General features: G+C 41.2%; 1 protein-coding gene across 1 annotated transcript; it reads left to right on the top strand.

The window, feature by feature from the left end:
* Window positions 1–1,781: 1,781 nt before the first annotated feature.
* ark2ca (arkadia (RNF111) C-terminal like ring finger ubiquitin ligase 2Ca) lies at window positions 1,782–14,439 on the top strand. The gene is made up of 8 exons (XM_085169260.1): window positions 1,782–2,813; window positions 9,582–9,882; window positions 9,974–10,099; window positions 10,240–10,369; window positions 10,449–10,553; window positions 10,789–10,884; window positions 10,984–11,084; window positions 13,375–14,439. The coding sequence occupies exons 1-8, from the start codon at window positions 2,753–2,755 to the stop codon at window positions 13,490–13,492; spliced, it is 1,038 nt and encodes a 345-aa protein (XP_085025386.1). The 5' UTR covers window positions 1,782–2,752; the 3' UTR covers window positions 13,493–14,439.
* The last annotated feature ends 357 nt before the right edge of the window (window positions 14,440–14,796 follow it).

Genomic DNA, 14,796 nt, shown 5'->3' with positions numbered 1-14,796 from the left:
TGAGGACACATAATTTTTACATCAGGTTCTGCTGAAAGAGAGCTCAGCTGCTGCTTCTGTTAATACGTCAACTACTGCCAGCTATCCTGATAAATGCTTGTGTTCAAATGTACATAAATGTGTGGAATAAAGTGGCAGTTTTGATGTGTGAAATTGATTGCAGCAGTGATAGTAAAGCATCGTGAAAGGCTCTTTGTGTTTCACAGCAGGCTTAAGGCATTAGATGACGGGAACTGGAGGACATATGGGAGTAAGAGTTTTGTGACCCCCTCAGCCTCCACAGGCCCATCTGTTCCTTCATCCTTCAGGCTTAACACTACAGGCAGTGAGGTTTTTGGGACACAGGCCCCTTTTTTCACAAGTTCTGCTGTACGACAAATCTGGCCAACATATATTCACGAATATTCAAAGAGTTAAGTCTTACTTGAACTGTATCCGATCATCAAGAAGATCATTCAGCAACATTTTCCTGATGATCGAGTCTGATGGTTGCTATTCACTGACAAAGGTCAAGGCAAATAATCTACGCAAGTATATATCTTTCCTTTATTCAATTCTGTTTATAAGGGAGTTCAGTTGCATATGCATAACCATTGGCTGCCCTATCTAAAAAGCAAAAACAGTAAATACCTATTGTTTCACTTTTGTGTAAGACAACCTGTGCTGTTTTTCTTGTCAGGCAGTGAATATTTGGCTGTCACAAATCACCCTTGTTGGCCCTTAATTGTTAAAGCAAGTTACATCCTTCCTCTCTGCCATCAGTACTTGTTTCAGCGTTGACGAAGACTGACATTTTTCATGATTTCACTGAAAGCAGATCTGATGAAATTGGACAATAAAGTAATTTGTTTGTTTTTTTGTTTTTGTTTTTACAAGAAGTTACCATATTGAAGCTAATGGTGTTTGCAGTTTTAAATTTACTTCATTTTTTCAGCCCTGGAAGTTCTCACTTTTACTAACTTAACTTTGAATGATTCTTTAAATGAACTGCCACCTGTTAAGCTTTTTGGGTAATATAGGCAAGAGGCTTTGACAAGGTTGGAAAAGTGCAAGTGAAAAAAAACAAACAACTGTGTCTGCCTTATCAATTTTTTGCAAGCTGCCCATTATGAGTCCAGCAATACATGTATGGTATTGAATCCAGTGTAATTTTCATAATGCTATTTTCTCTTCCCTTTTAAGCCAACTATACCTGAAGCGTCAAGAGTAACGCTACTGAAAAGACCCTTCAGAGTGTTAAATATATTCACATATTAGATTTGTACTCTCAAATGTTATTTGAGACATTTTGTTTTTGTCACCTGGTCCACAATGTTTATTGTGGACCAGGTGACCCTGAATCCTCCCTTAGTTATGCTGCAATAGATGTAGGCTGCCGGGGGATTCCCATGATGCATTGAGTTTTTCCTTTCCAGTCACCTTTCTCACTCACTATGTGTTAACAGACCTCTCTGTATTGAATCGTATCTGTTATTAATCTCTGTCTCTCTTCCACAGCATGTCTTTATCCTGTCTTCCTTCTCTCACCCCAACCGGTCGCAGCAGATGGCCGCCCCTCCCTGAGCCTGGTTCTGCCGGAGGTTTCTTCCTGTTAAAAGGGAGTTTTTCCTTCCCACTGTCGCCAAAGTGCTTGCTCATAGGGGGTCATATGATTGTTGGGCTTTTCTCTGTATCTATGAAGCGCCTTGAGGCGACATTTGTTGTGATTTGGCGCTATATAAATAAAATTGAATTGAATTGAATTGAATATTTTACCCATGGTCCATGTACATATGATTTTCCTTATTATGAGTATCACTGACACCTATCTTGCCATCCTCTTAGATCCTTTGAATAGAAACCTTTTCATACTTTTCAGGGCATATCTCATATAAATCCCTGCATAGTTCAGTCCAGTATACCCTATCTGCAATACATGAAAGCAACTTTGAACTTAAATGGAAATGTACTAAATAAATGATGAATCTACTACATTGCAATGCAACATTTATGCCTTACGTGTAAAGAAGGTAATGTATATAGCAGAATCATCTCATGCTTCTTCCTTTTTGAGACTCGGTCCATCATTTAAGTCCTGCATTGAAAATGCCTGATATAAAGGCATAATCGGGACAAGTTGGGGCAACTGCTGATTACTATTGTTGTGGATACAGCTGCTGTTTTTGTAATTTATACATATATTGGGTAATACTGGTGTTGTTAACTGTGCCAGTATAGTATTTCTGATATTTATCTGTAGTATCACATCAATTTTAAAAGTGTAACGAAAACATAGTGTAATGAAAACTTGAACCTATTTTTAAAAGGGGAGAGGGGGGCAAGGAAGACCAAAATAGAAAAATATTTGCAATTAGTCACCAAAGCTGTCAAATAAATGCAGTGAAGCAGAAGTCAAAACTTTAATAAAAAAAAATACTTGAGTAAAGCCTGGTGATGTAAAGTTCCGTTTATTTCAGGCTCAGTGATAAACTATAGCCATAAGGTACCATCAGATCTAAATGTTCCAGCCACGAAAGTACCCCGCACTGTGCGTGCGGATGGGAAGGATATCTCCGCCCAGGCACTGATCCTATTGGCGGATCCCGCTGTCAAATCCGGAGGGTCCTGCTCGGAAGGCTCCACTGATTGGCTACAGGGGTCTGTGTGTGTGTGCAGGCAGCGCAGTCTGTTTGAATGTGCTGGTGACTGAAGAGGATCATTTCCATGGACCATCTGTCTTACTGGCTGCTCACAAAACAAAGAAGGACCCAGGATGGTTTTAGTGCATGTCGGATATCTGGTTCTCCCCGTCTTCGGCTCAGTTAGAAACAGAGGTATGAAGAGCTTTATGTTCTCTTTTTTTTTTCTAACGCTAACCACGAAATAATACTTCTTCATTACTTGTCTTAAATATCCACAGATGATGTAAACAGAGCTGACACCTGCTAGCTAAAAGCGAGTCAACGTAACAGCGAGCGATACCGAAATTATATTAGCCTTCTTGCTAGCTGTAGCCGAACCGAGACCGCTAATGAAGCGACCGAAGACGTGAGCCCTCAAATGCCGACGAAGACGTTGTGTTTCGGGCCTGTAAACCGCACTAAAAGGACTTCAGCTGTCAAGCGGCAGCTTTTCTTTTCCCCTTTTCCTTTTTTCTTTTTTACCCTCGGCGGCTAGCGCGCTTCTGTCTGGTTTATCTATTTATCCCTGCGCCTTGTTTATGTGTGTGCCGTCGCCGCTAGCTACTACAGCCCGGACAACAACGGCAGATTAATACTAGCCCAGCTTTATTTAGCTTACAACCTCCACAGCTTTTGTAAGGGTTTTCTTAAATTAGGAATTTAGCCAAGCTAGGGTAGACATCTGAATCCAAAGTGACCGTGTGTATTGCTATTTTCTTCCATTTTGCTCCTTTGTGTGCATCCTTTAAAAAAAATCTCATTTCTGCGAGTTACTTTAACTGGATGGTTCTTCCACTGAAAGACAGCATTAGGCTAATCAGTGTAAATCACTATAAGCATATGACTGGTTTTTAATGCGAATAGGCTTTAACATTTTTGGAGCATGTCCCCGTTAAACCTCTAATAAAAATTATAATTTAAAAAAAATCCCTGCAAATTTCGCTGCCGGTGCTCCAGTAGTGAAACAGCATAAAATCCGTTTAATAGGGCATAACAACAATAACATCATCCTCCACTGCAGCAGGGCTATCTGTGTTGATTATGTAATAATAATAGTAATTTGTCGTGCATTGTTAAAACTACATGCAGTAGCACCAATGATTTCATTGTGCTTTTATTTGTGTTCTTTTTTCCTGTTCCATAGTATCGAGGCTGGCTCTACATTCCGCATTTCTCAGACCTTTGTCCCCCTCCATTGTGTAGCTAACGATCATCTGCTGCTGTCTGCCGTAGCCTCTGCCTGTTCTCTGCATCTAGCTGTATTGTGAACCCCTTCTTCCTCATTTCCTCTTTCCATCTGAAGACGACATTGGCATTAAAACAGAGTTCCCACTCATACCGTATCCTTCTGTGTAACAGACTAAAGAATAACACACTCTGTAGAAAACAGTTTGTCTTAATTTAAACTGTCATGTTGCTCTTTAGTGAATAACCCATTGTAGCGTTAGACTTTACTACAGACTGTCATTGTGATTCTCCCATTCAGTGTGGATAGACTACATTCTGCTGTAAATTTCTGTAAAGTGGATACATTTTGATCCTCCCCTCCCCGATTCGATTACAGCCAGGCTTGATCGAACTCTTTGATTACTCTCCTCACAAAGGTGCATTGTACCGCCTTTTTGTTGTCAAAGAAGCACTTTACAATTGCTATTACTAATAATCTTGTTATCCTGATAATCACTAATTGGCATGCGGCGCTTAAGTCATTTTGTTTTTGGCGACGTTATGTTTTTTTTCCATATTTGAAGGTCCACTGCACCTGTTAATGGTTGCTGGTCATAATCCTATCCATGTGTCAAAGCATTTGTCCCTGCTAGCTGAGCGGACCACAATAAATTGGAGAGATGTGAATCTAAACCCATTTTGCCATTTTTGCAGCGCCCCACCACCACCACTACCACTCCCTCTCAAATCTTACCTCCAGCACCTCCAGAATGCTATCCATTTTACAGGGATGTGTATATCCTGCACTGCTGTAGATCTCCTTTTTTAGAATCAAAATGTCTTTTTTATTCTTTGGTTGTGGTTTTTCTGCCTTATGTTCTTGTATTAGATCCTAATGCATGGTCATTTTATACTTTTGTTTTTCCACATTGAACAGCAGATTCCAATGTAATCTTTGTGTAGAGATGTCCCTGCTGTACTGAAATGTGCTGTAAGCATACACATCTACTCATTGGATGCTGCTTCTGTTTTGTTAACCCTACAGAGAGCATGGTCAGGCCTTGCCTTTGGTCTTTATTTGCATGGGATTATTATTATTATGCTTATGTAGAGTCTCTTACTCTTATTATTACTATTATCACACAGTGCCACACATACTAATATTTTTCCAATAAAGACTGTAGTTTTCTTCCTAACCTTCAGTGTGCTTTTTGCTGATTTCCATGTGTTCCTCCCCCTCCTCCCTCCGCACTGTGCTGTCACTGAGATGGTCCCCTCACTCTATATGTGCTCTCATTTCTCAGCTGTCTTTGACAGAGTTTCTTCAGGTTGCCACACTGCTTACTTTGGAGTAGGGGCAAGCACATTTTCTTTCCATTTTTAAAATGCAAAGGCATGTTTGATATTGAAACCTCGACACTGACATTTCCTGTTACAGGCTGTCATTCCGTCCAAATCCATACACTACCTATAGACCAAAACACAGCCTCCCTCACAGCCAATCATTGGTGTTAACATTGTGAGCAATATGGGTGAAATCATGGTAGGTGTAATATATATATTTTAAAATATAGTTAATAGAAGTATATTGCAAAAAAAAAAAACACTCAAAAGGAGTTAAAAATTGTAAAGTAAATAAAATAAAAATACAAGTGTTTTTTTTTTTTTTAAAAAAAAAAAAAAAAAAAGCTGGCATGCTATATAAAATGGGGGGAAAAATAATAATTTGCAAGCAAGTTAAACCCTATATTTAATAAAATAAAATAAAAGTGAATTAATGAAGCACAAAATAGAATTTAAGGGTTATTCAGGCCTTTTTCCTTTTCTTTATGGAAGACATAAATAAGTTCTTGTTTTGAATTTGATGCCAGCAAAACCATTCAAATAAGTTGCGACAGGGGCATGTTTACCACAGAGTTGCATCAGCTCTTCTAACAACACTCTTCAAGGGCTTGGAAACTATGGCAGACCGGTTGCTGTACATTTGAAAGAAACATGTTTTCATGTAAGATTTCAGCAGCTCAACACTTCAGAGCCCCCTTTGTTATATACATGTTATTTATTTAGCTTTGGTTTGCATTATCGAGATTGTTGATACTGGGTGATGGCCCTGACCTGTTTAGCCCCTGGACTCACTCGGTACAGAGCCATACTGCTGTAATTCGTGAGGAATGTTGTTTTGCACAGTCTTGCTGAAAAAAAGCAAAGGCTTTCCAAAAAAGAAGTCATCTGATCCGATACCTGTACATATCAAATTGTTCAGCATTAATGGGGATTTCACAGATTTGTGAAAGCACCATCAAGATTTGTGAAGTTACTCATAATATTGTTCACTAATGTATGCGCATATCATCAGGAATGGTGCCATTTTTTTCTGAATTATATTTATGTATAATTTGTTTGTTTTTTCACAGTGGTTTTGAGAAGTTGTTTAGTCCACTTCAGATTTCCACCACAGAACTGAAATGGCACCGAAGAGCACTGCCGTTCAGTGTTGGTTTTCAGCTTTTCCCCCTGAATACAGAGAATTCTTAGAATTCCCTTAATCTTTTAAACTACACTAAACTGGAGATTATATAACCCAGTGATAGTGGAAGATTATGGAGATTGTGTTTTACTTTGAGGGAAAAAAACATTGGTGAAACACTCAACATAGTTGCATCTAAAAGACTCTGTTCTCTTTTTAAACCCAATTACAAAATTGATCTATTTTCAGTTTACCCAACTGGAATCAATACTGTTTTTTTAGAAGAGGTTTCAGGCATTTTACTAGCTGGGTTTTCCCATCTTTTTGGCCCCTGTTCTAAAAAGTATAGTTTACAATTCAAACTGAGTGTATATAAAACAAAACAACAACAACAAAAAAAAACCAGGAAAGAAAAATAGGATAGTAATTTGTTCTCTTCATGATCACAAAATCAGTGCTGCTACCTTACCTTGTACCTTAGCAAGATGCCTTGAACAAAAGCCACCAAGTGGTTTTGTCTTACAGTGACAAAATCTACCTTCCAGCACATCTGTCAATCATTCATTGGCATGTTTTAACGGAAAAGTGTAAAAGTACTATCCACTAGATTAGAGACAATGACTACCTATTAATTGGTGAGTTTTGCCTACATATTGAGTTTGCTGTCTCCTGGCTCTAGCCTTTAACATCAGTACTCAGCTATAAGAGCAATATAGACTTGACCTCTAGCACAAAGTGAACAAGTAGACAGTCCTAAATGTCTAGCTATTCCTTTTTGCAGTCTCCAAATGGGTACTGCAAAGACAATACAGAGGTTCAATAATTAAACGGTGGCTGCTCAGTCTGTGCATTTAAACTTGTGTCTCTGTGGTATGCTGTCAGGTCCTCAGGTGGTGTTTTTCTTTATTAGCACAACAGACCATGACACATTTATATTCATGTTGCCTTTCTAGCTGGTGACAGCAGCATAACTAAACCCAGTTAGGCTAACGTTGTTTCTCAAGCACAGATAATATGTTAAACTCTGAATAATGAGTGCAAATGAAATAAAAGAAGTCACATTTTTTTTCTTAGTAGTAACTCATTTCTCTTTACATGCTGGCTATGCACATCAGCCAACTGTGTAATGACTTTTCATTTTTATCAAATCTTCAGTTTTTTAGACATCTGTTGTTTCTCTTTAAATGTGGCATTAGATGCTTCTTTGAAAAGTTTCCAAGTGGGACGCTTTTCTTCCATTTTAACACTTGACTCAGCTGCGTGAACCTTACATCTGCATGCAGTGTCTGAAAAAGGCTAAAGGTGTGTCCGAGGCACAGCCATGTGTGCTCTGCAGCTGACTTCTAAATATCCCAGCAGCTGCACTGCATGTACGGCTGCACTGATACAAAACCACGAAAAGCAAGGTCAGCACAATGGTTTTCCAAGCATGTGCATGTTATGCTGGATTTTTTTTTTCTTCACCAAGTGCAGCTGTACAACACATGCACTGATTTCGCCTCATTAATCCTCACCTTCTGATGGTGAGTGTTATAATCGGCGACCTCAGCGGGTGTGGGGACGGTTTCTGCCTAATGGGAGACCAGTGAGACAGGCAGAGGACAGGGGTGTGTTAGAGAGGAGGTGTGATGTAAAGCTGCAGTGACTTCAGGAGGAGTGGAGGGAGAGAGAAAGAAAAGAGTTGAGGTTCCATGTCAGACTGCTGCAGTCGCAGGTGGGTGGGGCTTACTGGCTGTCACTCACTGCGGGACACCATGCTGCAGCCATGCTGTGGGGGAGGGGCCGCCTGTGCAGCAGCTGAGGGGAGAGGATAGGTGGAAGTGTGTGTGTGTTTCTGTCTGTGAGTCAAAGACAAAGCCTCAGATGTAACAGTGGAAACATCAGGGCTGCTGCTGCTGGCAGCTCTGCAGTACATCAAATATTAATGCCAGCAGTTCATGCTGTGAAAAGCTCCCAGAGACAAATAATCTGATATTTACCCTGAACTTCACACAACAGTCCAGCTTTGCCGGGTCACAGGCTTCATGCAAAACGGATGCACAGCCTTTAACCAATCCAAGCCACCAGTCTGCCATTTCTGCTCTACTTCCTCAGCCAAATGCTGTTTTTCACTTTGCCCGTGGCTCTCTGGGTTCACTGGCTTTCCATGTCCCGAGGCTATATCCAACAAAGCAAAGCCAGACAAATATGTCGTTTCAGCAACAAAAAACAGAGCATTTTGGGAAATGCGCTTGTTTCATCTGCACAGGACTTTATCAAATCATAACCACTTCCCTGCACATCTAACTCTCCCTAATTGATTTGCTACGTCTTAAAAAAAGACAGTGAAGTAAAAGCAATATTTCATTTTCTGCCATTGAGAAATGTTACACACTTGTTAAATTTTAAATTAGATCTCAACTCAGTGAACCAGCTACTGTTAATTAAGCTTGTCAGCAAATGTTAAGTATGTCATAGACCATTAACAAAGAGCCAAATCTACAATGTGGCTTCATGTTATTGTTTGAAAGATTATGAGTAAACAGTTTAAATGGGCAGTTCTTATTCATGGGACATGCAAAGACACAATACTGACATATTTACGTATACACTGTGCGCTATCCATCCTCCAGATCCCGCTGTCTGCTTTCCTCTCGAGAGAAAATTTAGAGAAGCTTTAATTGGAAGTTAAAGGAGTAATACTCTCAGCTTGCTTCCAGCATTCATTTCTGTGAGCTCTGAGTAATTTGTATTGATTGTTTTGTGCAAGTGCAACACCAAGGTGACTCAGTAGGACTAGCACATAACCAAATAACAAAAATGAAAGCCCATAAACTTTTCAGCCTTTCTTGATGGCTATGGTGCATTACTGTTATCTGACTCTTTTGTTGAGAAAGCCTCAGTTTAATATGTTCCTTCAAACAGCAAACGCAATAATAATAACAGAGTTTGAAACTATTGGTTTTGCTGGGATTCATTTTGGAAATACCCTAGACCCCCAGTTAGTGAGGATGCGTCTTTCCTGTTGGCTGCACATGGCAAGTGGAGACGCAGACCATTGAGTGAAATCCATCTGTGGGTTTAGTTGGTGCTCCACAGGGTTCTCCATGTCTGCGTCATCCATCTGCTGTTTTGTCTGTCTTGTCTTTTCCCGTGTCACGTTCCTCTCTGCGTGGCTGGTTTTTAAATGTGTTTGTGTCTTTTTTACGAATGTGTGCGAAAGTGCTGTTGGTTCGTCTCCTTGTCGTGTAAGTTTCAGTGAAAGCGATCGCAGCTCCGTTTTGATCCCTCGCATTTATTCCCAATAGGAGCGCACTTCACCAGGCATCAACACAGCCATGCTACCTCCTGCCGACACTTTCACCTGGGTGCTCCCCAGGCGCCCATCTCAGCTGAGTTTCCTCTAGGACATGCCAGCCAGCCCCCGCAGACAGGCCTGGCCACCCACCTGCCCCCGACGCACCATCCACCCCTCACTGCCCTGCCCGGACCCCCTCAGTTTCAGGATGTGCCGGGGCCTTCATTCCTACCTCAGGCCTTACACCAGCAATACCTCATCCAGCAGCAGCTCCTCGAAGCGCAGCATCGCAGGATCCTCCCACACTCCAGGTAGTGACCCTTGCATCCATACAAACACAACTAAAAAACAAACAAACAAAAAACCCAGATATTTTTAAATCAAATCTCTATCTAATTACAGAAGAGCCCAGGAGCGTATTCCCCTGAACCCTCACAGACTGCGTTCGGGCTACGAGTACTCCCCACCCCTCCATGTTCCTCAGCCAATGACACAACAACCACGGTACCTTGCCGAAGGCACCGACTGGTGAGTCACCGTTGGGGATTAACGAGAATCCTGCAGAGTTGAGAAATGATCCCGTCTTTTTTATCTTTCCACCCATCTGTCTGTCTGCCACATTGCCTGGCACGGGCTGTTAATTTAGCCACGTTCCTCTCTTTCTGCAGGGATCTCAGCGTAGATGCTGGCCTCCCTCACCATCAGTACCAGCTCCAGCAGCTTCCGCAGCACTATCAGCATTACCTGGCCTCCCCTCGAATGCATCACTTCCCCAGGAACACATCCTCTGCACAAGTGGTATGTTGGTCACTTCCTGGCCTTGGATAGCTTGATAGTTTATATTCCTGCTGTAATATAATGAAGGATTTTGTTGTAGGTTGTGCATGAAATCAGAAACTACCCATACCCCCAGCTTCACCTGTTGGCGCTGCAAAGTTTAAATCCTTCGAGGCACGCCACTGCTGTGCGAGAAAGCTATGAGGTAAATCTGACTGTCCATCTATCAAACTCTGCACCTTCCCACGGTGTCACTTTAAGTTATATGTACTAACTGTTTTAACTCTAACTCTTTTAATCAATATGAGCTTCATAAGCAGATTTTTTCATTCTTTCCTGACCATGAAAACAGCAGTGAACCAAACCATTTGTTGTCCATGTAGTAGCTTTTTGTCTTTTTAGCATTCTGGTTCATTTTATTAACTGGGCTGTTCCTGCAGGAGCTGCTGCAGCTGGAGGATCGACTGGGGAGCGTTAGCAGAGGAGCTGTTCAGACAACCATAGAGAGATTTACTTTTCCACACAAATACAAGAAGGTATGGCAGATGAGACAAAAATCTGTTGAACGTTTGCTTTTTTTCCCCTTTTGTTTTGACCCTACATTTCTGTCTCTCTGTAATGTGACCCACGAACAGAGAAAGCCCCTGCAGTTGAAGATTGGGGAGGAGGAGGAAACAGATGTTGATGAAAAATGTACCATATGTTTGTCCATGCTGGAGGACGGAGAAGATGTCAGGTAATAATTACTTTGTAGACCCAGAAATCATAAAAAAGGGAAGTGCACTTATTCTGAGTGAGTTAAATGGGAAAATCTATACCAAATTGTTTTGATGGGAAACATGATGCTGCAGGCTGCAGATGATGAGCTTAGCTCAGAGATGCATTGCAGGATGGGTCTAGACAGCAGGGACTGATGGGGAAGACGAGATGGAAGCCGGACTTCCTTTTCTATTATCGTAGACAATATGACATCATTGAAAGACAGATAAGCTAATTGCCTGAGTGAGACATCGAGCAATTGCAAGAGATAAAAGAGGCACGACTACAGGAATTACTCCAGATCCCATTATCAGCGTTGCCTTCTAACATTTTTGTCTGATTTTTGTTTTCCACTTTATAATAAATATCACTTTACCTGAATTATTGTCAGGTTTACTGATAATCATGATATGATACACCACATCTCTGTGTATTGTCTGCAAACTCCTCCTGTGCAGTCTGTAGCACAGCAGCCAAACGTTGCACACAGGTACATCTTAGGTCCCTGATGCTTCTTAACCACCTACCAACAAGCTAAAGTGGACTATTTTTAGCTTTTACAGAGCTATAACACCTTAAAATGTATATTATTTTGATTCAAGGACAGCAACATCTAATTGATATCCAGACAACTTAAAAATGATGGTATATATGATATAATGTCATCAGGTTTTCTGGCAATAAAGGACTAAAAGTCAGAACATGAGCATGGGCCTGTAAAAGTAAATATAATAAATACAATATCATAGATTTATATACTTTAGCTGAAAATTGTACATCAGGAGTAATAAAACCTTTTAAAACTTGTGAAGAATTTGCAAGTTTGCTCACTTACAAAGAAATTAAGTCTCATAACAGTTTGCCATCATTTTTATGGTTGTTTCACTGTAATGGTGATGGAGAGAATGTCAACAAAAAAATCCAGAAGAAACATTACATAAACGTTATACACTGATTTGATCTGTCATTGGGTGAAATAAGTATCTGATCTCCCAGCAAAATATGACTTAGTGCTCGTAAGTACCAAAATTTATAATGTTTCCACCTCCATGCTTGACTCTGGGGATTGTGTTGGGTCATACTCAGCATTTCTCTTCCTCTAAACACGGCGGGTTGAGTTGATGCCAAAGAGCTCCATTCTGGTTTCACCTGACAGTGCTTTCTTCTCTGAATCATTTAGATGTTTACTGGCAAACTTAAGATGAGCCTTTACATGTGCCTTTTGAACGGGGACCTTCCGAGTGCTGCAAGATTTATCAACTGTGTGTTACCAACTATATTCTTGGTGACTTGGTGACACAGCCAATCTGTCGGAGCCAGTATTCTGGCTGGGATGTAGAGGATCAAATACGTATTTTACTCAATCACATGCAAATCAATGTATAACTTTGATATATTTTTTTAATATTCTGTCTCTAAACTACTTTAAATTAGAATTAGAAACTGTTCATTTGTTTGGAAGTGAGCAAACTTGCAAATGCAGTCATTTCAAATCATCATTTCATCCACTGTCTATGTAATATAATGTAAGAGTTTCTGACAAATACCAAATATTTACTTCTTCCCGTTGTGTTTCTGCCGACCTTCTGAGCAAATCATTCATGAGAATCTTTCCAGTCCTGTACCACATGTGTGCATAAATGAGCCTCTGCTATGAGCTGTTGCCAGACAAATAGCTGAGACTCTAGGAAGCTGCTGATCATGGCTAAGAAATAGTCCAATCTCAAGCCACCCACATACCAAAATTTAGTTAATTTTTTTTTGTTGATAGTTGTATTTTCACATGGAGACAAAAATCCCCTTTAGTGTTGCATCAGGAAAGGCATCCACCATAAAACTGATCAAACATGCAGAGCTACCTGCTGCAGTGACCCCTTGTGAAAATGGAGCTGCCAAAAGTAGCCTTAATGCAGAGGCAGAAGCATGGCAACAACCTGCTTTTCAAATGCTGGAATTATAATCCCTAAAATGTTCTGTTCCATTACGCACATGCATTTGAAACAGTGGTTGGGAGTGAATTTTTAGGTAACAAGAACTGTCCCCCTGGGTGAGGCGAGAGGATCGGTTTGCAACATAAGAGTCTCAGCTGTCTGAGAGGCATTTGGGACTGACTACTCAACAACAAAAGTTGTCTCTACATGCCTGAATGAACAGAATTAACTCCCAGAGGGTCTTTTTAAGCTCACAACTGTATGCACTGGAAAAGTAACACACAATCATGTGAATCCACACTGACCCTAAAGTTTGTCTCTCTTCCTATCCTGCAGGAGGCTGCCCTGCATGCACCTCTTCCACCAGGGCTGCGTGGACCAATGGCTGGCCACCAGCAGAAAGTGTCCAATCTGTCGAGTTGACATCGAAACACAGCTGAACCCCGACAGCTGATGAGATTCGACACTCTTGTGATTCAGTCGCCCTCGTGGTGCGATTCTTGCTTTCTTCCACCCCCGGCTCGCCAGCCTCCCCCACCTTACCCTACCCTACCCCACCCCACCTCCCTCCACCTCCTTCCCGTCGGGTGCTTTGCCAAATGTCTCCAGACTTCATGTGACATCACCACCCTTCTGAGTCACGCTTTACTGAGCCAAGCCAGGAAAACTAACTGCACGGAGAGGCCGCAAAGGACTCTCTTTATATAGAAGCACATCCCTCTGGAAGCAAAACACACACTAACAAACACATACTCATGTACACAGGGTTTACTTGTAGCTTGCTGGTCTTACGTGGGGTTGTTGTTGCTGTTGTGGTGTTGTACTGTAGGTAGCCTGGGGCTGTGTAGCATGTCCTCAAAGCCATGACTTAATGTCCTGAGACTAGAAAACACATAACCCCAGACCTAGCTGGCTACTTTTCTCTCTTCTCTTCAATCTCTCTCTCTTGCTCTCTTTTTACACACACACACACACACACACACACACACACACACACACACACACACACACACACACACACACACACACACACACAAATATATATTTCTCTCTTTTTAAACACAATCAAAATGAATATTCTGCCACGCAAGAAAGCTTAACAGAATCTAAATGCTCTGATGCCATGTTTACCTAAAGATCATTTGTGGTCGTAGTAGAGTAGCAGTAACCAATAAGTGAGATCTGGTGCGACCTCCTCGAGGCCAAGCACCAGCTAGCTGGGTGTTTTAATTCTCTCATGCAGCTTTTGACATTTCGCAGTACAGTTGTGCATTTACCTTGGGTTGGTGTCATGTGCAGATGGTGTGATGTGATTAGGTCTCATTCACTGTCAGGGAAAACCCAGTGACTGAGATGTTTTTGTGTTTGAAATTGAAAAAAAGAAGAAGACAAAAAAAATAATAGTGTTTTCACCAAAATGCATTATGTCACAGTGTAGCTTGAATCTCCGCACAGGTTTTATGTCCACTGCCCATGCCATGTGTCACTTCAAGAGACTGCGTCTCACCCAAATGTGTTAGGTGAAGAGCACGGCCACTGGAGTGCTTATACAACACAAAGCCAAAAGAAACAAAAAGAAAAAAACACAAAAAAACCTGAAAAGGGATGAACAATAGAAGCTATCATGCACTGCAGAGCGAGGTGGGAGGATTTAGCTGCCCTTGTACCTGCATTTCCATCTGGCACTAGGCCAGTGGCAGAACAGTGCACACTAAAAAACAAAAAGGAAGATTGCATGTTTCATTTTTTGGGTTTGGG

The sequence above is a fragment of the Neolamprologus multifasciatus genome, chromosome 7 (assembly GCF_963576455.1).
Source record: "Neolamprologus multifasciatus chromosome 7, fNeoMul1.2, whole genome shotgun sequence".
Classification (NCBI taxonomy): domain Eukaryota; kingdom Metazoa; phylum Chordata; class Actinopteri; order Cichliformes; family Cichlidae; genus Neolamprologus; species Neolamprologus multifasciatus.
The sequence above is the reverse complement of the archived record's forward strand: the minus strand, read 5'-3'. Positions and strand labels throughout refer to the sequence as shown.